Source organism: Ursus americanus, chromosome 26 (genome assembly GCF_024610735.1).
Source record: "Ursus americanus isolate L20-20 chromosome 26, mUrsAme1.1.p, whole genome shotgun sequence".
In the NCBI taxonomy this organism is placed as follows: Eukaryota; Metazoa; Chordata; class Mammalia; order Carnivora; family Ursidae; genus Ursus; species Ursus americanus.
This window is the reverse complement of record NC_142152.1, coordinates 18,823,192-18,845,097: the sequence shown is the minus strand read 5'-3', so window position 1 is coordinate 18,845,097 and position 21,906 is coordinate 18,823,192. Positions and strand designations below refer to the sequence as shown.

Below are 21,906 nucleotides of genomic sequence, written 5' to 3'. Positions count from 1 at the left end.
CTTGCTGCACTCCTTTTAAGAGGTGAACTCTATGTTGTCCTTGACCTTGGGTGGGGCTTTGGGACTGCCTTGACCAACAGAGTATGGCAAGAGTGATGCTATGTAGTTTCCAAGACAGGTCAAAAGAATGCTGTGCAATTTTGCCTTGCTCTCTTGGGATGCTCACTCTTGGATCCAAGCCCAAGTAGCCAGTGGAACGACCCATGTGGAGAGAAATTGGGAGATCCTCCTAACCCATAGGACTGTCTGAATTCCCAGATGATGGCCACTACCAACCTCCCTGCCATGTGAGTGAGAAAAATAAATGGTTACTATTCCCCCACCCTTTTTAGAGAGAGTGTGTGAGCACAGTGGGGAGGGGCAGAGGGAGAGGGAGACAGAATGGTAAGTAGGTTGCATGCTTGGTGTGTAGTCCAACATTGGGCTTGATCTCACCACCCTGAGATCATGACCTGAGCCGAAATCAAGAGTTGGATGCTCAACCGACTGAGACACCCAGGCTCCCCATATGGTTACTGTTTTAAGCCACCATATTTTTGAGGGAGTTTTTTACATAGCAATCGCTAACTGAAACATACCCCAAAACATTGTCATGTGAAATAACAATCATTTTGCTTATAAAGACACGTTTTGGAGAGGTTTTAACAGGTACAATTCTGCTCTGCTTCAGATATCCAAAGCCTTTGCTGGGAAGATTTTAAATGGCTAGGAGCTAAAATCATCTGGAGGTTTTTCACTCACATATCTGGAACCTGGGTGGAAATAACTTGAAGGCTGGGCTCCATTGGGACTATCACAGGAAATGTCTATAGTTGGCCTCTCCATGTATTTTTGGCTTCCTCACATCATCACAACCTCAAAGTAGTCAGACTCCTTAAGGTGGCTCAGGGCTCCAAGAGCAAGTGTTCCCAGCAGAAAAGGTGGGATCTTCGTAGCTTTTATGATTTAGCCTCTGAAGTTACATAGTACCAGTTATGCTCTACACAACTGACTGACACAGCAGCATATCCAGATTTGAGAAAAGAATATGGATCTTCCACCTCTTAGTGGGAGAAATGGCAAAGGATTTATGGCTATGTTGTAAAACTGCCACAGATAATTTTTCTGTGATAATATGGTATTCTTTATACTTGCCTTGTTTGAAGTGTATAGTTGTTACGAACTGAATGTGTCACCTCAAAATTCATATTTTGAAATCCCAAACCACAATGCAGTGGCATTTGAAGGTGGGGCCTTTGGGATATTATTAGGTTTAAGTGAGGGCATGAGAGCAAGGCCCCCATGATGGAATTAGTGCCCTTATAAAAAGAGGAAGAGAAACCAGAGCTCTCTTTCTTTGCCACAGGGAGACATGGGGAAAAGACAGCCATCTGTAAGCCACAAAAAGGCCATTACCAGGAACTAAGTCTGCTGGAACCTTGATCTTGGACTTCCCAGCCTCCAGAAAAAATGATTATCTGTTGTTTCAGCCACCAGTCAATGGCATTTTATAGCAACTCAAGCTAAGACATAGTGCTTCTAGAAAATGTGGTTTGATGTCTTTATCAGTTTTGGAACATTCTCAACCACTCTCTCTTCAGATACACTTATGCAATGCTTTGCAGCCCTGATGTCAAAGAAACTGAGGAGTGAGGCCTCTAAGAATGTCACACTATGGTTTTCCAAAGTCTATTCTTAAAGCCAGGAAGCAGGAAAATAAGTCATAATCATTCATCCTTGAAACAGAGTTTGGACTTAACTATCCTAGAGATGCTCCCCTTCTTTACCCCAACTCCTCCTCCCAGAGGCTTCTTCTCTGATCTCCAAGATGAAAAGGTCAGCCTGGCTTCCTTATACCAACACCTCTCTGTAATGTTTGGCCAATGAAAATTCTATCCTGCCACCAGTTTTGAACCAGTAGCAAACACTGGATGTCAATTCTCCCACAGTGATTAAAGAAAAAAACAGTAAGCTAGTATTTGTTCAACTTTAAATTTCATCCATGGCTTAAAGTGTTAAGTAAAAAAAAATCTAGAAGAAAATACAAATTTTAACAGAGGGGATGCTTTTTACTTTTTGTGTTGTATACTTCTAATTGAATCTTCTATAATAGGCATGTGTTACATTAGTAAAATTAATGAAAACATAACGTATTAAAAATGTTACCTAAAATGAGTCATTAATACCCACGACATAAATTTAACATTATCGAGGGGACAATGGATTCACATATGATTCTTAAACACCAGAATCTGACCTTGATTTTCTCATGTCAATAATAGACCAATGCATTACAATTTAGGGGAAGCTATATTCTGGATACCTCCAAGATGCTTACAGAAAAAGGTTAGAATTTGTTTCCAAGCATCTTCCTGAGCCCTAGAATGAGCCCTGGGCTCCCCACCCCAGATTACAGGTTTGTTCAGTATTTTCGGCACAGAAGCTGGGCATAGGGGGAAGTAAGGAGGCTCAATATAATGCCCAGTCCCAGGATAAGAGATGATCTGGGGTTTTTCCTTTCCATGCGCCTGTAACCGTTGAGAGGCTATTTGGGCATATAACTCACTCCTCCAGTTATGGTCATCCTGACCAACGATGAAGAGGATGGGTCCCTGGGCCTTCTCTATTGGAATCATGCTGGGGTTCTCATGCCCTCCTACAATATCATTCCGTATATCCACAACATCCAGGAGGCCTGAGAAAGCTACCTTGATTCTCCTAAGATCATGGCCCAATGATGGGATGCACGTCCGCTTGTAGTGTATGCCTCTCTTTCCACTGAACCCAGATCCATTGATGGAAACTGTGGCTGAGATGTTCTTCAAAAATGAGGCCATGGAAAGACAAATATCAGCTCCTAAAGAAATGCCCAGAAGTCCAATGCTTGGGCCCTTTACCTAGAAGAGAAGAAGAAAGAGGAGTCAAGAACGTATCTCATAGAAAAATGTTCTATGATGGCAATATTTTTCATCAACATCAGTTTTCTTAGTGAGTGTTGATACTTTGGGTCTGAGGGTAGAGGGAAAATGGGGGCTGGGAAGTAGCTGTCCCTTTAGAGGTTGACAGAAAAAAAAGAAAATGGAGCTCCTGGTTGGCTTAGTTGGTAGCACACATGAGTCCTAATTTTAGGATTGTGATTTCGAGCCCGACACTGGGCAGAGATTAGTTAAAAAAAAAATAATAAAGGTTATTACCTATTAAAACATTTTTTTAAACATAACTAGAGGTGCTAACTTTAATTTGTGAGTTGGCCACAGAGTATCAACCTCAGCCCTCAAGAGTTTCTATCCACATAAAAAATATCTGGGTGAACACGTGGCAAACAAATTGTAAACTCACTGGCAAGTCTGGGTCTTGATTACAAATGTTCCAGACTATCATCCACTAGAGAATGCTGAGTCAAGGAGCCTGTCAAGTTCAGGTCCTCATTCAGGTGGGCATGACCTAAGTCTCAGTGTGCCAAGGTACCTAATTGTGTGGAACCAAGTTCTGTTCTAAGCGAGTGACTCATCAGACCCCATCTACATACCCTGGCAAATGATTAACTTTATAGAAACAGCGTAAGACTTCAGAGTCAAATTAAGTAGTTCTTAGCTTCTGAAATACGTGGGCAAGTTCTGATCAAAATCTGAGAACACACTGATACCAGAAATTAAAGATTAAAAAATCAAAATAAAAAGAGTCTGCACAGAAAAGTAAACAACAAAACTAAAAGACAACCTAAGGAATGGGAAAAGATATTTGCAAATGACATATCTGATAAAGGGTTAGTATCCAAAATTTAGAAAGAATTTATAAAACTCAACACCCAAGGCACCTGGGAGGTTCAGTGGGTTAAGTGTCCAACTCTTGGTTTCGGCTCAGGTCATGATCTTAGGGTCCTGGGATTGAACCCTGCCTTGGGCTCCCTGCTCAAGGGGAGTCTGCTCCTCACTCTCCCTCTGCTCCTCCCCCTGCTCATACTGTGTGCACTCTCTCTCATTTTTTTTTTAAATCTTAAATAAAAGATGTTCAACATCACTCATCATCAGGGAAATGCAAATCAAAAGTACAATGAGATAGTACCTCTCACCCATCAGAATGGCTAAAATCAACAACACAAGAAACAAGTGTTGGTGAGGATGTGAAGAAAAAGGAACACTCATGAACTGTTGGTGGGAATGCAAACTGACGCAGCCACTGTGGAAAACAGTATGGAGCTTCCTCAAAAGGTTAAAAATAGAACTACCCTACAATCAGTAATCACACTATTTGGTATGTACCCCCAAAATACAAAACACTAATTCAAAGGGATACATGCACCCCTATGTTTATTGCACCATTGTTTACAATAGCAAAATTATGGAAGCAGCCTAAGTGTGCATCAATAGATGAATGAATAAAGATGTGACATGTGTGTACACACACACACACACACACACACACACACACACACACACTGGAATATTATTCAGGCATAAAAAAGAATGAAATCTTACCATTTGCAACAAGATGGATAGAACTAGAGAGGATAGGCTAAGTGAAATTAAAGAAAGACAAATATCATGATTTCACTCATATATGGAATTTAAGAAACAAGCAAATGAAGAAAGGGGAAAAAAAGAAATCAAGAAACAGACTCTTAACTATAGAGAATAAACTGATGGTTACCAGAGGGGAGGTTAATAGGGGGATGGATTAAATAGGTGATGGGTTTAAGAAATGCACTTGTGATAAGCTGCTGAATCCCTGTATTGTACACCTGAAACTAATATAACACTGTATGTTAACTATTCTGGAATTAAAATAAAAAACTTAATTAAAAAAACGCATGTAGGGGCGCCTGGGTAGCTCCATTGGTTAAGCGTCTGCCTTGGGCTCTGGTAATGATCTCACAGTCCTGGGATGTAGTGGGTTCCCTGCTCAGCAGGGAGTCTGCTTCTCCCTCTCCCTCTACCTCTTCCCTCTGCTCATGCTTTCTCTCTCAAATGAATAAATCAATCTGGAAAAAAATAAAAACATATAGAACTAACAATTTAGAAACTCATTTTGCATAACAAATGCAAATTCCTGAGTAATTCCTTTAAATAAAACCTCACATGGATTTTTACGATTAATTCTGCCTTACTAAGCCATCTGACAGAGAAAGTGTAAATAGGCACCTAAAGCCAAGGAAGGCTCCAAAAGAAATCTCTGTGAAAGAAGAATCGCAGCATCCAGGCACCTGGCACCGGTGAGTGCAAAGTGACACCCTCTCTGGATGTATTTCTAGAGAGAATGATATAATAAAGGACATTAGGAGAACCTCTGAGTGTTGAAGCATGTAGCACAGGGCTTCTTCAAAGTAGTCCAGGTGTATGCTGTTAATTTCCTTGGGGAGATCTTCAAAATTATAATAAGCTAGAGCCAAAGTGGCAAAGCCATGACCTGCCAAAAGGCTGGCTCGATATTCCATAAGGCCCCCTCCGGTTCCGAAGATGTCAATGATCCCCGGGAAAGGTCCAAGTCCTAGAGAAGAGAACAATATAAAGGAAAGGCATTATACAATTTAAACAATTTGCGTTCCTTTTAGAGATCTTTCTATTTAGTGGGTTCCTATGTATCAAAGAGGGAAAAAAAAAAACCAGCTTCCCGAGTTACTAGGGCAAAGAAATACAAGTACCTTCAAAGGAAAACCTACAAGGTACCTTCTCATTGAAGAGTTTATCCTCCATACCATTCTTTAAGTTATCTACAAGGTTCTAAGAAGCTTTAGTTACCACGGAGAGTAACAAAGTCTTTCACTAATGACTACATCATGCAAAGAGGAATTTCATGGGTTTTTTTTTTTTTTTTAAGATTTTATTTATTTGTTTGACAGAGAGACAGCCAGCAAGAGAGAGAACACAAGCAGGGGGAGTGGCAGAGGAAGAATCAGGCTCCCAGCATAGGAGCCTGATGTGGGGCTCAATCCCAGGATCCTAGGATCAGGCCCTGAGGGGAAGGCAGACGCTTAATGACTGAGCCACCCAGGCGCCCCAGGAATTTCATGTTTTAGACTGTTGATTCATAGTGTTCTGTTAGGGGATTGGACATAAAATTAATCTTGAAATAATGCTTTATGTTGTGTTGCATTTACCCTTGGCTTTGTGTGTGTGTCTACTGATATTTCAGATGTCTATTTAGAGAGAGGAAAGAAAAATATCCAGAGATGGCTTCAGGTGAGAAAGTCAGTGGAGTCTAAAGTGTCATCTGTGGTACATACGGGGCATGAAGAAGTGGAGAAGAGGCCCAGTGTACCCACAGCACTACGGAAGGGTGATACTCCAATAGCTTCCTTGATGGATAGGGCTGATGAGATCTATAGAGTAGTTCTTAGTGACAAATCAGACCACATACCTATCCATCCTGACCCTCACTTGTGGTTTTTTTTTTTTAATCTGCAGAATAACAGTCCTCACATCATTGAGATATTATGGCGATTAAATGACATAATGCAAGCAAAACGCGTAACACAGAGCCCAACACGTCAAAATACTCCATTTTGGTTGGCTCTGGCTTAGTCATTGTCACCTTCTCCCTCCTTACAGAGGAGTTGAACTCCGCCTGCAGCAGTACCGGAAACCTCTGACCGCCACCGACCCCAGACGCGCGCCCCCGTAGCCCCCCCACACTCACCTGGGGGCAGGAAGAGCGTGGCGCGCACCCGGCCCGCGCGCACCGGCTCCCGCCGCACCCCGGGCCCCAGGAATTCGCGCTCGTGCACCGCCCGACCCAGGAGACGCCCGGCGTCGGGCTCGTGGCCGTCGAGCACCTCCAGCTCCACGGCGAAGGGCTTCTGAACGTCCAGCTTCACAAACCGCCAGAGAGGCTTATCCGGCTCCAGGGCCCACAGCAGCCCCATGGGCTCGACCCCCACGAAGCTGCCGCGCAGCGCGGGCGCGCGCTCCAGGTCCAGGAGGCCGTCGGCGTCGGCTTGGTACCGCGCGTGGGCCCGGAAGAGCGCGCCCTTCTCGTCGCGCAGGGAGGCGCGCAGCGTGACGGGCTGTCCCGGCGCCAGGCCCCGCACGGCGATGCGCACGGGCTCGTCCCAGCGGCAGCGGCCCGCGGGCTGCAGGATCACCGTCAGCATCCCGGCTGCGCGCCGCTGCCTTCTGGACCTGGAGCGGGGAAGCCGGAGGTCGCCAGCGGCTGAAGTGCGGTCCAGGCGGGGGAGAGCGCTTCGCAGGCCCGACGGGGTCAGGCGTCCCCTGGCGCAGGAACAGTGGGTGGCGGAGCCGCGTCAGGAGGCGTCTGGGCGTTTCAGACCCGTGGCCTGCGCACCTGGGACCGGCCCGAGGTAAAAGCAGCAGGTCGTTCTCCCAGTCCTGGCGGGGCGCGCGGGGCGTTCAGAAAACGGGCTGTGGTGCTGAACCCGCCTCCGGCACGCTTGTCTCCCTCAGGCCAGCCTCAGTTCTTGGAGTGAAAGTTGGGTAATGGATTCGTGGTGAAATCAGAACTGAGTGAGTTTAGGCAAAATTCCTAGAATTCCAGCCCCTCCCTGAAAAGGGCAACTTTTTTTCTTTTTTAAACTTTTAGTGAACTATACATAAAAAAGCGCGCAACCCCGAATTGTACAGTCCAGTGAATTTTTACAACCGGAACATACCTGTGTAACCAAGCACGGGAATCCAGAAACCTCATTACCAGCACTCCCGCAGCCACCCTTATTCCTGCTCCAGGCACTTCCCCTGTCCCCAAAGGTACTCTAACCTATTCCAACAAAATGAGCTATTTTATGGAAGTGAATCCTTCGCTGTGTCGTCTCTAGTGTCTTTCTGCTTTCGCTCAACATTGTTTGTGAGATTCACGTATATTGTTGGGTGTAGTGGTAGATCACTTATCACTGCTAAGTGGTGTTCCATTTTGTGATAGGACAAGTGTTTGTCAACGTTACTACCAATGGGCTTTTGATCGTTCTCAGATTGGGACTATAGTGCTATGAACATTCAGGAAGCTGTGTTTTGATGAACGTTCATGTGCATTTCCGTGGGGTATATACCTGAGTGGAATTGCTGTATGATAGGGAATGCATGTGTTCAGCCTTAGTAGATGCTAAAAGTCAACCTTTTGAACGTGACCCCAGGAGCAGTATGGATATAATGTTCAGAGATGCCCAGCATTTTATTTATACATACAACAGTAATAGCTACTCTTTATCAATGCCCAGGTGCTTTACATACAAAATTCAACATGTTCACAAAATACTGGGAGTATTTTTCAAATATCGCTGAGATGGAACTTGAGGCTTGGGGAATAGTAAGCCACTGAAGTTATCTAAGAAGTGACAGAGCCTTCACTAACTCCAAATGTGGAACTCAAAAGGTGATTAGCAGCATTGTGGTGAGGTGTAATCAGAGGTCCAGCTCCGACTTTATTAACTAGTTCAGTAGCCTTCAACAAGTTTTTTATTTCTCTGGGTCTCAGAGTTCTTGTGTGTAACATGGTAAAAGTCTCTGATAGAGGATGAGACGTGATAGCATATATGAAAGTCTTAGAGTATGTGAAGGAAAACGTAATGTTGATTTCTTAATCGCCAGAGACTGAACCCATGTGTTTCATTTCTCATGGTCTCCAGATAATTGCCATAGGTTTGCATATTGCTTTTTTAAACATACATATATTTGTGTATAAGAGAAATAAATAAATAAGAAAAATTTTGAGGTCCCTCAAAAAGTTAAAAATAGAGCTACCCTATGATCCAGCAATTGCAGTACTGGGTATTTACCCCAAAGGTACATACGTAGTGAAGAGAAGGGCCATATGCACCCCAGTGTTCATAGCAGCATTTTCCACAATAGCTACATTGTGGAAGGATTTGAGATGCCCTTCAACAGATGAATGGATTACGAAGATGTGGTCCATATATACAATGGAATATTACTCAGCCATCAGAAGGAACGATTACCCAACATTTGCAGCAACATGGACGGGACTGGAGGAGATTATGCTAAGGAAATAAGTGAAGCAGAGAAAGACAATTATCATATGGTTTCACTCATTTCTGGAACATAAGAAATAGCAGGGAGATCGGTAGGAGAAGGAAGGGAAGAATGAAGGGGGGGTAAACAGAAGGGGTTCATTCGAACCACGACAGACTATGGACTCTGGGAAACAAACTGAGGGTTTCATAGGGGAGGGGGGTGGGGGAATGGGCTGGGCCAGTGATGGGTATTAAGGAGGGCACGTATTGCATGGAGCACTGTGTGTTATACGAAAACAATGAGTCATGGAACACTACATCAAAAACTAAGGATGTACTGTACGGTGACTAACATAACATAATAAAAAAAATTTTTAAATCCTTTCTTTATCACTATATTTTGCCAATTTAATAACAATATCTCTTGGTGTGGGTCTGCTTTTGTTGATTTTGATGGGAGTTCTCTGTGCCTCCTGTTTCTGGATATCTGTTTCCTTCCCCAGATTAGGGAGGTTTTCAGCCATTATTTCTTCAAATACGTTTTCTGCCCTCTTTCCTCTCTCTTCTTCTGAGACTCCTATAATACGAATGTTATTATGTTTGATGGAGTCACTGAGTTCCCTAAGTCTATTCTCCTTTTGCATAATTCTTTTTTCTCTCTTTTGTTCAGCCTGGTTACTTTGCATTACTCTGTCTCCTTAGGTCACTAATTTGTTCCTTTGCTTCTTCCATCCTGCTGTTCATTCCAATTGTGTTTCTCATTTTGCTTATTGAGACCTTTATCTCTGCTCTGTTATGCCTTATCTCTGTGTTAAGGGTCTCACTCATGTCTTCCACTCTTTTCTCAAGTCCAGTGAGTATCCTTATGATCATTGCTTTAAATTCTCTATCAGGCATGTTACTTCTGTCCATTTCACGTAGATCTCTGGCCGTGGCCTTGTCCTGTTCTTTCATTTGGGATACATCTCTGTGTCCTCATTTTGCTGCCTCTCTGTGTCTGTTTCTCTCCGTTAAGAAAGTCAGCTGTGTGTTTTGTTCTTGAAAGTAGTGACTTTATGAAGAGGAGGTCCTGGAGTGCCCTGCAGGGCAGGGTCCCCGGTTCAGCAGAACCTGCCACTTCGGGAGAGTCTCCTCTGTGTGTTGCTTTTGCCCTGCTGTTGTGTCTGAGTCACTTTTCCTTTCAGTGTAATCATCTGCCCTGACTCTCTGCCTGTTTGGAGCTGTGCTTACTCTGTGTAGTGTTGGTGGGACTCAGGCAGGCCAGTCCGGAGGGGGCGTGCCCACCAGGGAACTTGAGGGCGGGAGGAGGTGGTAGCAATGTTTGTGCTGGGCCACTAGTCCAATGGAAGATCCTTGAAGTGCTGTGAAGCGCTGCTGTGGCTAGGGCCCAGGCGTGTGTGTGGCCAGAAGTGAGACTGGGCTCTGAGTTGGGCAGTGACGGGGCCTGGCTGGGTGTAGCGTGTAGGATTGGCTGGGGGCGCAGGGTGGCAGCTGGGCACAGCACACAGCAGTGGCTGGGTGCCCCGCACCAACTGGAGGCAGCTCAGGGCAGCAGCTGTGCACCCTGTGGCTGGGCGGGACTGGTGTACAGTTTTAACAAAATTTGTCTTGAGTCCGGGGCCAAGGAGGTAGGCTTGGAGTGGGCGAGTGTGTGGTGCGCTGCTCGCAGGTTAGGCAGCAAGTTCTGTGCAGCCCAGCCTCCCGCAGATGGTCCTGTGTTTGTGCTGGAGGTGGGGCATGAAAATGGTTCCTGCCAGCTTCCTCGTTTTCCAGGGCCCCCAACATGCTAGGAAATCAGCGTGAATACACCTGTCCCCCATTTGCTCCCTGGCATTGCATAATCTGCTGTGTTTGTGTTGCCTCTCTGTACAGGCTGCGCTCTAGGGGCAGCAGCCCAGCTACCCCTTGCCCTCTTGGGTGGAAGTGCTGAGTCAGCTGACTTTTAAAACTCCAGGCTCCAAGTCCCACTCACTAAACAAACTCTAAGAATTCAGCCCCTCTGTTTCTCAAAGCCAAACATTATGGGGATCGGTGCAAGGGCCTGTGTCTCTGCCCCCTCTACACACCCAGCTCCTTCCCTGCTGCAGGCAGCCTCCCTCTGCCTTTGTGGCACTCCTAACCTTTTGGATACAGCTTCTTCTCTATATTTAGTTGTGGAGTTTGTTCTGCCAGGGTTTCCATGGCTCTCTGGTTCAGTGACTTGGATGTGGGTGACACCTAGTTGTAAGCATGGGACGGAGCGATCTCAGGATCTTCCTAGTCTGCCATCTTCCCCTCACCAAGAACTGATTTCTACAACTAAGACTTGGGCTAGTTCTCACAGAGAAAAATCTTCACTTTACAGAAATTTAAAAGAAGTTTTATCGAGGATTGTAGAATTTGGCACTGAGACTCCATAAAACTATGTCAAGGTTTACAAGGTACCATTGATTGTCAGAGATATTGATTAAACAAACACAATATGCATTGTATGTATGATTTAAGAAAACAATTGGCATGGGGCACCTGGGTGGCTCAGGCGGTTAAGTGGCTGCCTTCAGCTCGGGTCATGATCCCAGGGTCCTGGAATTGAGCCCCACATCAGGCTCCCTGCTCAGTGGGTAGTCTGCTTCTCCCTCTGCCTCTGCCCCACCCCACTGGGGTCTCCCTATCTCAAGTAAATAAAAATCTTAAAAAAAAAAAAGAAAGAAAAGAACTGGCATACACACACACACACACACACACACACACACACACACACTTTAAGTAAGCTCCATGCCCAGTGTGGAGCCCGACAGTGGACTTTAATTCACGACCCTGAGATCAAGACCTGAGATGAGATCAGGAGTTGGATGCTTAATGGACTGAGCCACCCAGGCACCCCCTAAATTCTTCTCCTTTTAAAAGGAAAATGTGGGGTGCCTGGGTGGCTCAGTTAGTTAAGCCTCAGACTCTTGGTTTCGGTTCAGGTCATGATCTCATGGGTCATGGAGTCGAGCCCCATGTCAGTCTCCACACGCAGCTGGGAGCCCGTTTTAAGATTCTTTGCCTCTAAACCCTCCCTCCACTCAGGCTCACACACACGCATGTGTACTCTCTTTCTCTCTCTCTAAAATAAGTAAATCTTTAAAGAAAACAAAAACGGGTTCTTGGGTCAGTTAAACATCTGACTTTGGCTCAGGTCGTGGTTTCAGGGTCCTGGGATTAGGCCCCAGGTCAGGCTCTCTGCTTGTCAGGGAGTCTGCTTGTCTCTCTCGCTCCTCCCTCTGCTTCTTTCCCCGCTCATGCTCTCTCTCTCTTAAATAAAACCTTTAATAAAAAACAATTAAGGGCATTTGGGTGGCTCAGTCGTTAAGCATCTCCCTTCGGCTTGGGTCATGATCCCAGGGTCCTAGGATCAAGCCCTGCATTGGGCTCCCTGCTCCATGGAGAGCCTGCCTCTCCCTCTCCCTTTGCCTGCTGTTCCCCCTGCTTGTGCACTCTCTCTCTCTCCTTCTCTCTGTCAAATACATACATACATACATACATACATACAAACATAAAATAAAAGCAAAATGTTAGTCAAGTAGTGACCAATAGCTTCTATACAGAGATGCTAGGAAATAAATTAAGTTTGCAACTTGTTTTTCCTTAAAACTATAAACCTGCTGAACTAGAATCTTCTTTTAAACTCTACAGAACCTATTCATTATCCTTAAAGGAAAAACTTATATTCCCAGCCTTACTCTTTCTTAACAGGGAAGTCTTCAACATCCCGAGGAAATGGTCTGAGATCTACATAGAAATGAATTTACAAAGGTAATCATCACAACACTAATCATTACAGCTAACTTGTTTTTAAAACCTGGATGTCCCAAAATAGAAAACCTCTTAAGTAATTATAGATTATGAAATATTGTCAACATTCAGAAGTTTTGGTATCATGCTCAGTGTATGATGTTAGGTCAGAGGAAAGCAGGATAAAAATCTATACACATGGTTAAAATATGAGTACATGTACATACATAGAAAAAAATCTGGAAGGACATTTAATTGTGCTTTATTTTTTGAATACTTAAACAGTTTATTTTAAAGCATTTTAAATTTACAGAAAAGTTGAAAAATAACAGAGTTTCTCGTATACCCAGCACCCACGTTCCCCTTTTGCTAGTATCCTATATTAATATGGCATATTCGTCACAACTAATGAGCCAATACTGATACATTCGTATGAACTAAACTCCATGTTCTATCCGTATCTCCTTAGTTTTTCCCTAATGTCCTTTTTCTGTTCCAGTATCCCATCTAGGATACCTTATTACGTTTCGTCATGTCTCCTTAGGCTCTTCTTGGCTGTGACGGTTTTTCAGACTTTCTGTTGTTCATGACCTTGACAGTTGTGAGTATTGTGGTTAGGTATTTTGCAGAATGTCCCTTAATTTGGGCTTGCTTGAAGCTTTTCTCATGATGAAACTAGGGTTATGGGTTCTTGGGTGGAAGACTGCAGAGGAGAAGTGCCACTTGCAACACATCGGTCATACCAAGGTTATGTGGTATCAACACAATTTATCCCTGATGTTTACCTGGCTAAGGTAGTGTTTGTTATGCTTCTTCATTATAGAGGTACTCCCTGTCCCCCTTTCCATACTGTACACTCTGGTAGCAAGTAACTAAGTATAGCTGTCTGCCTTTTGACTTCTTTAGAATTTTCAGTATTTTCTAAATTTCTACAATAAACATATATTTCCTTAAAAAAGAAAAAGCCATAAACCAATTTTAAATCCTACCTGTAGTTCAAGTCCCTTCTGAAATGCCACTTCTCTTTAAGTCCTCCCCACCTCCCCACCAAGTTAGGTGTGGTTTGTCCCATCCTTATATAATACTGTCCCTATGGCACTTTTATTCTGTTCTACCTCTACAGTGAAATGGTATTTCCCCCACTTGTTTCTACATCCATCTTAGTTCAGAAGGGATTAAAGGAGGGGCGCCTGGGTGCCTCAGTTGTTGGGCGTCTGCCTTTGGCTCAGGGCGTGATCCCGGAGTCCTGGGACCCAGCCCCACATTGGGCTCCTCCGCTGGGAACCTGCTTCTACCTCTCCCACTCCCCCTGCTTGTGTTCCCTCTCTCGCTGGCTCTCTCTTTCTCTGTGGAATAAATAAATAAAATCTTTAAAAAAGGGGGGGGGAATTAAAGGAGGGGCTCCTCTCCTCCCTGTGTCTGCTGCAAGGCCCAGTCTACAAGGGACATGGTCATCCATGCTCTTAACATTTTTGTGTCTGTCCTGAGGCTCTCTCAGGAACCTGCTCTAGAATCGTTGAGGACACCAAGTGTTCCAGCATGATAAACGGTGAAGAAATTACCTTGGGGAATAATGTTAAACCAGTCTGGTTTTTCTTGCCCATGTGCTGAGGAAAGCATGCAGAAAGCACAATCAGCAGTACACAGAGAGGAAGCCCCCCACCCACTATTCCCTTCTTGGCCAGGGGTGGGGAGGCATCCCTGAGCCCACCCAGGTGAGTGGAGACTAGAAACTATAAGCACCACATTTTCTTCATGTAAAAACAAACAAATAATCTTCGACTGTTTCATACGTTTTTGTTTCTTCTGGCTCTCAGTTTTCTTCTGGTTTAGTCCTGGCTTGGCAGAGCCAGAGACCACAACTCTCTAGTTAGCACCTTACTTAAGAGCTTTTTTTCCAGACAACACGCTATTTATTTAGGTGCTGTCTGAATCTGAGGCAGGAAACTCCATAATGTCCCGATTTAGAAAATTCCATGATAAAACTGGAGAGGAAGGGAAGTATAAATAATATAAGTCATAATCCATGTTAAGAAAAAAGATCCAGGGGCGCCTGGCTGGCTCACATGGTTGTCTGCCTTCTGCTCGGGTCATGATCACTGTGTCCTGGGATCGAGCCCCATGTCCAGCTCCCAGCTCAAGTTGGGAGTCTGCTTCTCCCTCTCCCTCTGCCCTTCCCCCTGCTCATGCTCTCTCTCTCTCTCTGTATATCTGTCTCAAACAAATAAAATCTTAAAAAACAAAAAGATCCAGTCGCCATGTTTACATCTTAATAATCTTCCTGTTCTTTTTCTATAATTGTAAATATGTTTCCAAATGTTATTTGTAAATATTTTCTTGAAGACATCTCTGCTCTGGAAGTTTATCTTAGGGCCCATGGATGTAACCATCAATTTCTAAGCCTTCCTAATTAAGGATGAGGAACAACCTTGCTAGTGTATAATGCCCAACATGCAAATATCTGAATTTTCATCGTTAGGGAGAAGAGCTTTAGATTGGCATCAAGGTCATCTTTCTTTGGCTCAACAACTGTTAACAGCAATCACTGACTCTAGCAGGTTACATTTGCTTTAAAATGTTGTGAACGGGGCGCCTGCCTGCGTGTCTCAGTCTTAAGGGTCTGCCTTGGCCTCAGGTCATGATCCTGGGGCCCTGGAATTGAGTCCTGGGTGGAGCTCCCTGCCTAGCCAGGGAGTCAGCTTCTCCCTCTGCCTCTGCGCCTCCCCCCTTCTAGTGTGCTCTCTGTCAAATAAATAAAATCTTAAAAAAAAAAAAAAAAGGTTATGAACAAGAGCTGTGTTTGCACATATTCTTTCACTTGCCTCCCAGAGTTGTGAGGATTAAATGACTGGCATAAAATTGGTGCCCTGGAAGCATATTTCCTCCCCCAGCTGGTCTCCTTCCGGGACTACAACCACTGTCAGTTCCATGTGTTGCTGTGGCATCAGGTTTGTGTGAAGTAAAAGCTGCCTCTTTCCACCACTTACTTGTTTTGTAAAATCATTATTTTTAAAATAACATTTACACAACAAAACACCTTTTTTATTGCTATATATATGCATGTTAAAGCAGAATCTGTGAAAGGACACACATGAAAATCATCACAAAGATTATTTTATTTATTAGGATGCTGGTAGCCTAGGGATTGATGGGCCACTTTGGCTAGATTATTTTGAGTTGAAGGCAAGTGAGACCCTGCGGGCTCAAGAGAAACTTCTGCCCTTCCCTTAATTACATGGAAGAATCTAAACTGAGGGTCTTTCCCAGAATAAGGGTTATTAAGAGAGATAAACTGTATCTGAGTGACCCATCTGTATGGCAGGGCAAACATCTAATTATCAAATATCTGCTCTTATTGCCCTGTGAATTGCATTCCTTCCCTTCGAAGTCCTAGACCCCTAATCTTTTCTCCTTAGTTCAGGATGACGTACATACCTCGTTTTCCTGAGTGTCTTTGGAATTCCATGTTTGTGTGGATTTCCTGTGCCTATGTTATCAGAATTGATTTTCTCCTGTTAATCTGTCTCTTGTCAATCTGATTCTTAGTCCAGCTGGAAAGACCTATGACAGGACAGTAATTCTTGCTCCCTGACAGTAGTGACAATGGTGAGAACACTGAAAGGAGACGGCATCTTCACCTGTAATGTTCCAATATTTAACCTTTAATAAAAGTTGCTTATACTTATGGCTCTCTTTTCATTCCTGACATAATTTGTATGGAGACTATGTTTTTTTTTAAGATTTTTTTTTCTGTTTCTTTATTTGTGAGAGAGAGAAAGAGAGAGAGAGAGAGCACAAACAGGGGGAGCAGCAGGCAGAGGGAGAAGCATGCTCCCCGCTGAGCAAGGAGCCCCATGTGGGACTCAAGCCCAGAACCCTGGGATCACGATGTAAGCAGAAGGCAGACGCTCAACTGACTGAGCCACCCAGGTGTCCCATATGGAGACTATTTTTAATGGTGATGTCATTTAAAGAGAAAGGAATAAAAACCCAAAAGTGTTTTAATAATACATCTGGTGAACTGTCTTTAACTTTTGCTGCTTAGCATATATTAGTTTCACCTCCTAACCTTCAAATAGTGGGTTAAATTTTCAGGAGAGTCCCCCTAACTTTTCCCCACCAAGTGTTTGTGGAAGAAAGTCTGGAGCTGCTTCCAAGTGTCCACCTGGGCCATGGCATGAGCCCTGGGCTCCCCTCCCCAGATGACAGGACCACCCACCAAGGTGTGTAGGGAAGCCCGGCAAAATGGAAAGTAAGGAGGCTCAATGTAGTGCCCTGCCCCAGGGTAACAGATGATCTGGGGCTTCTTCTTACCATGGGCCTGTAAGCGCTTAGAGGCCTCATTAGCATAGAATTCACTCTTCCAGTTGTGGTCATCCCGACCTACAAGGAACAGGAAGGCACTCTCAGCCCTTTCCACAGGAATGAAACTCTTCTGGTCTGCTCCTTCCAAAGGGCTGTTCAGGACATCCAAAATGTCTGCCAACCCATCTTTGGTCAGCCTTACTCGATTTAGGTCAAAGCCTACAGGGGGCAAGGTCTCATCTTTGTAGTGTAAGGCTCCCCCGACATTGGCCACAGAGCCATTGATTATGACAGCGGCGGTGATGCCCTTCAGGAATGAGGCCATGGACAGGCAGAGGTCGCCTCCTTTGGAACTGCCAAGCAGCCCGACTCCTGGACCCTTTACCTGAGAAAAGGACAGAGGAGGAAGGAGAATGAGGCCATGAACAGTGCAATGTGATGAGCAGTGCCTAGAATTGGAAAATAGGTTAAACTGAGCCTGAATCTGGGCTCTACCATTTGCCAAGTTTTGCAGTCTTGGGGTATTCAGGTATTCCTCCTATCCTCCTTCCTACAATTTCTCCATCATCATTCTTGGTGACTTCAGCAACCGTGTGGCGGATATACAACTCTGGCTTCTCAGCATCCATGTTTCCCATCCATCCTGCCACATTCACTTATGTTTGCTTTCCACTTACCCAAAAGACCATGTCACACCTCTCCTACAACCTCAAGCCTCTTAACCTTTAACCCTGTTCTCTTTCAGTGTCAGCTCTTCACACCAGTGGCATAGGCTCAATGCACAGCTCTCCGCCTCTTTTGACCCTGCAGGATCTAGTTAGTTCCACAGGAGCTCAAGCTCTCTGCCTTCCCTTGGGTTTCCCAAGTACCTCTGTGCTTATCAAAGGTGCCCCTGCTGCCTACACTTGGAAATCTCCTTCACTCTCATTCTCCAGGACTTGCTCCTGCAATTACATCATCTCTCTCCTTCCTCATCACTTTCCTCTCTACTGGCCCATTCCCATGGGCGTATTTAATGCTCTATTTTCATAACAAACCCTCGACCTCACATCCACTCTGCCCTAGTTTTCTACTCTCTTTCAAAGCAAAATTTGTGGGGATCAATTGTCTGAGTTGTTCTTTTTGTCTTCCCTTCTCTACCCCACCCCCTCAAGGTAGTTTGGGTCTGCACTATCCCACAAGGACTGCTCTTGTCACAGTTACCAACATCTATTATAAATGGCCCTCCGAGTCACCTCTCAACAGCAGTCTTTTTCTTCTTATGGCTTCTACAACAGCACCCCTGACTGGTTTCAACCATTTATTCCCCCTAGAGGAAAAGTACTAGGAAATTAAATGATATATTATCATCCCAAATTTTTAGAGGAGGAAAGAGAGGCAGCAAGGTCATGGGGCTAGCTGGCAATTGGTGAAATCAAAACACATTTAACTCTTATCTATCCACATCTCATGCTGGTGCCACTGCACACTATCACCTTTTTAAGAGTTCCAAAGCTTCCCATCCACTGAGCTCTGAATTGTAAAATAAGCAAGGTTTATCACCTGATCCTCTGATATCCTGCGCCTGTAACTCTCAAAACACTTCCTAGTACCTAGGTTCTTTGGCGGCCCAGTTCTTTTTTTTTTTTTTTTAAAGATTTTATTTTTATTTGACAGAGATAGAGACAGCCAGCGAGAGAGGGAACACAGGCAGGGGGAGTGGGAGAGGAAGAAGCAGGCTCATAGCAGAAGAGCCTGATGTGGGGCTCGATCCCAGATCGCCGGGATCACGCCCCGAGCCGAAGGTAGTCGCTTAACCGCTGTGCCACCCAGGTGCCCCTGCCCAGTTCTTCTTGAATACTTAACACTGTGCTCTCGGAGGGGCCACAAGGAAGAGAGGGTTGTTATGCACATTTAACCTAGGGCCTTCTGGAGATAGTGTTTCTTGTCCCCTTTCCCTCTACTTCCTGTATCAAAGCCAGGGTTCTCAAATATGTTTGGGCTTATTATGATATACTGTAAAGTACGGGGATTTAAAATTCCAAACCAACTAAGAACATCTTTGCTAGCAGGAAATACGATAACATAAAACTGCATAGAAACGGTCTATGAGAAGTGACTCTAAATGGTAGTATGTGTGGGGGACTGGGAGTGGCTGTGGTGAATTTGTCACATTTTGTGAAAATTAAGAGCAGTTATGAAGACACTGATACATAGATCATAAAACCTAGAGAAGTTCCAACCTGAGGGTGACCCAGCAGGTATTTCACAGCTTCTTCGAAGTACTCCAGGTGGAGGATCTCCAGGCCATTGGGGAGGTCTTCATAGTTATGATAAGCCAGAGCCATCACAGCAAAACCCTTGCCAGCCAGTAGACTAGCTCGATGTTCCAGAAGGCCACTTCCAACTCCGTAAATGTCCACAATCCCAGGAAAGGGCCCCGGTTCTTTGGAAGAAACAAAACACAAAACTGAACTATTCCTGAAACTCTCTGCAGTGGGGTCAAAAGCCCTGTGTTGCCTACTTGGTGATGTCAAAGTTTTCTATTGACAATCAGAAATGCTAGAAGATCTCTGGTTTTCAAAGATCCAGACAGTGGCATAGGCTCAATGCACATTTCCCCTATACCCAGAGCCTCAAAGCCCCACAGATTCTTTACAAAAAGCATGCCTTACTTTTGTAATTAAAAATAATTTACAAGCAGACAATGAAAAGAGCAAAATCATTACCACTACCCCCCCCCCCGCCCCCTAAAGCTGACAATGTCAAATGCCTGAGAGCAGGTAGAACAAGTGGAACGCTCATACACTGCTGGTGGAAATGCAAAATGATACAGCCACTTTGGAAAACAGCTGGGCAATGTCTTACAAAGTTAAACACGCACTTACCATATGATTTAGCAATCTCATTCCTAGGTATTCACCCAAGAGAAATGAAAATTTGTGTTCTCACAAAAACACGTATGCAAGTTTGTAGTGACTTTAATCATCATCTCCAAAGACTTGAAACCCAGCCTGGAAACCCGTTCTTCAACTGCTGAATGAATAAAACTGTTTTTGGGTTTTGTTGTTTTATTTATTTTTTATTTATTTTTTTATTTTATTTTAAAGATTTTATTTATTTATTCGACAGAGATAGAGACAGCCAGTGAGAGAGGGAACACAAGCAGGGGGAGTGGGAGAGGAAGAAGCAGGCTCATAGCGGAAGAGCCTGATGTGGGGCTCGATCCCATAACGCCAGGATCACGCCCTGAGCTGAAGGCAAGCGCTTAACCGCTGTGCCACCCAGGCGCCCCTGGGTTTTGTTGTTTTAAAAGATTTTATTTATTTATTTGAGAGAGAAAGAGCACATGAGTGGGGGGATGGGCAGGGTGAGAGAGAGAGGGAAAGAGAGAGAGTAGAGAGAGTAGCAGAGACTTCCCACTGAGCAGGGAGCCTGGGATCACCACCTGAGCCGAAGACAGCCATGCCCTACCCACTCAGCCACCCAGCCTTCCCCTTCATGCTAATTTTCCTAAACCTTAATATACTGTGAGAGTTAGAAGCAAAGTTGCTATATTTTGCTCTCTCTCTCTCTATATATATATACATATATAGTTTTTAAAGATTTTTATTTATTTATTTGACTGAGAGAGAGATAGCCAGCGAGAGGGGGAACACAAGCAGAGGAGTGGGAGAGGAAGAAGCAGGCTCCCCGCAGAGTAGCCCAAGACGGGGCTCGATCCCAGGACCCCGGGACCACGCCCTGAGCCGAAGGCAGACGCTTAAGGACTGAGCCACCCAGGTGCCCCATATATTTTTAAATATACCATTTAAAAAATCATTAAAGGGGCTGGCTCTGTCGGTAGAGCATGGGACTCTTGATCTGGGGGTTGTGAGTTTGAGCCCCACCATGGGTGTAGAGATTACTTAAAAATAAAATATTTTTAAAAATAATCATTAAAGACTTGGAACTATTGGGCTGCCTGGGTGGTTCAGTCGGTTAGGCATCTGCTTTCGGCTCAGGTCACGATCTCAAGGTCCTGGGATGGAGCCCCACAATGGGCTCTGCTCAGCCGCGAGTCGGCTTCTCCCTCTCAGTCTCCCTCTGTGCTCTCTCTCTCGGATAAATAAATAAAAGCTTAAAAAAAAAAAAGACTTGGAACTACCTTATAAATGTCTTTGTTTTCACTTAAAACTGTCTTTTCCCTTTCCTTATGATGTCTTCCAACCGACCTCTCAGTTTTGGAGAGGCAGAGCCACCTCCCCACCAGGGCCCACTTTGAGGCCCCCACAGACCTCTACAATGTTGGGAGCTACCTCCTTACTGTCGGCAGAAGTGCAGGAGACAAGAGAAAGGCAAGCAGGTCAGCCTGGGACGCAGGGCGCTCACCTGGGGGCAGGAAGAGCGTGGCGCGCACCCGGCCCGCGCGCACCGGCTCCCGCCGCACCCCGGGCCCCAGGAATTCGCGCTCGTGCACCGCCCGGCCCAGGAGACGCCCGGCGTCGGGCTCGTGGCCGTCGAGCACCTCCAGCTCCACGGCGAAGGGCGTCTGCACGTCCCGCTTCACTAGCCGATTCAGGGGCTTCTCGGGCTCCAGGGCCCACAGCAGCCCCATGGGCTCGACCCCCACGAAGCTGCCGCCCAGCGCGGGCGCGCGCTCCAGGTCCAGGAGGCCGTCGGCGTCGGCTTGGTACCGCGCGTGGGCCCGGAAGAGCACACCCTTCTCGTCGCGCAGGGAGGCGCGCAGTGTGACGGGCTGTCCCGGCGCCAGGCCCCGCACGGCGATGCGTACGGGCTCGTCCCAGCGGCAGCGGCCCGCGGGCTGCAGGCTCCAGGTCGCTGTCTTTCGGGCAGGGGCCCAAGAGACCCGGCCACCAGACCACAGCTTTGGAGACCTTGGCAGGTGGCCCCATCGGCCGAGTCCAGAAGCTCGCAGGATAGCGCCAGAGGAGGCCACCATTTTGCCTTTTGATTTCGGTCCTCGA

General features: G+C 45.5%; 2 protein-coding genes and 1 non-coding gene across 4 annotated transcripts; 1 reads left to right on the top strand and 2 right to left on the bottom strand.

Annotated features, from left to right (window-relative positions):
• Nucleotides 1–276: 276 nt before the first annotated feature.
• On the bottom strand, nt 277–7,069 carry ACOT4 (acyl-CoA thioesterase 4). Its single transcript, XM_045807858.2, has 3 exons — nt 6,616–7,069; nt 5,264–5,466; nt 277–2,876 (listed from the first exon to the last, which is right to left on the bottom strand). Exons 1-3 carry the CDS (start codon nt 7,067–7,069, stop codon nt 2,271–2,273), a joined length of 1,263 nt encoding a protein of 420 aa, XP_045663814.2. The 3' UTR covers nt 277–2,270.
• LOC123799077 (small nucleolar RNA SNORD56) lies at nt 2,926–2,996 on the top strand. Its single transcript, XR_006781495.1, has one exon. It is a non-coding gene; the product is annotated as a small nucleolar RNA SNORD56 (small nucleolar RNA).
• A 5,832-nt stretch (nt 7,070–12,901) lies between the features above and the next one.
• Nucleotides 12,902–21,881, bottom strand: LOC123799009 (acyl-coenzyme A thioesterase 1). 2 transcript variants are annotated; one of them, XM_045807862.2, is made up of 4 exons: nt 21,311–21,881; nt 19,183–19,385; nt 16,970–17,345; nt 12,902–14,640 (listed from the first exon to the last, which is right to left on the bottom strand). In XM_045807862.2, the coding sequence occupies exons 1-4, from the start codon at nt 21,879–21,881 to the stop codon at nt 14,573–14,575; spliced, it is 1,218 nt and encodes a 405-aa protein (XP_045663818.1). In that variant the 3' UTR covers nt 12,902–14,572. The 2 variants fall into 2 exon arrangements, with proteins under 2 accessions (XP_045663818.1, XP_045663817.1); XM_045807861.2 differs by lacking the exon at nt 12,902–14,640 and having other exon boundaries at nt 15,405–17,345.
• Between the last annotated feature and the right edge of the window lie 25 nt (nt 21,882–21,906).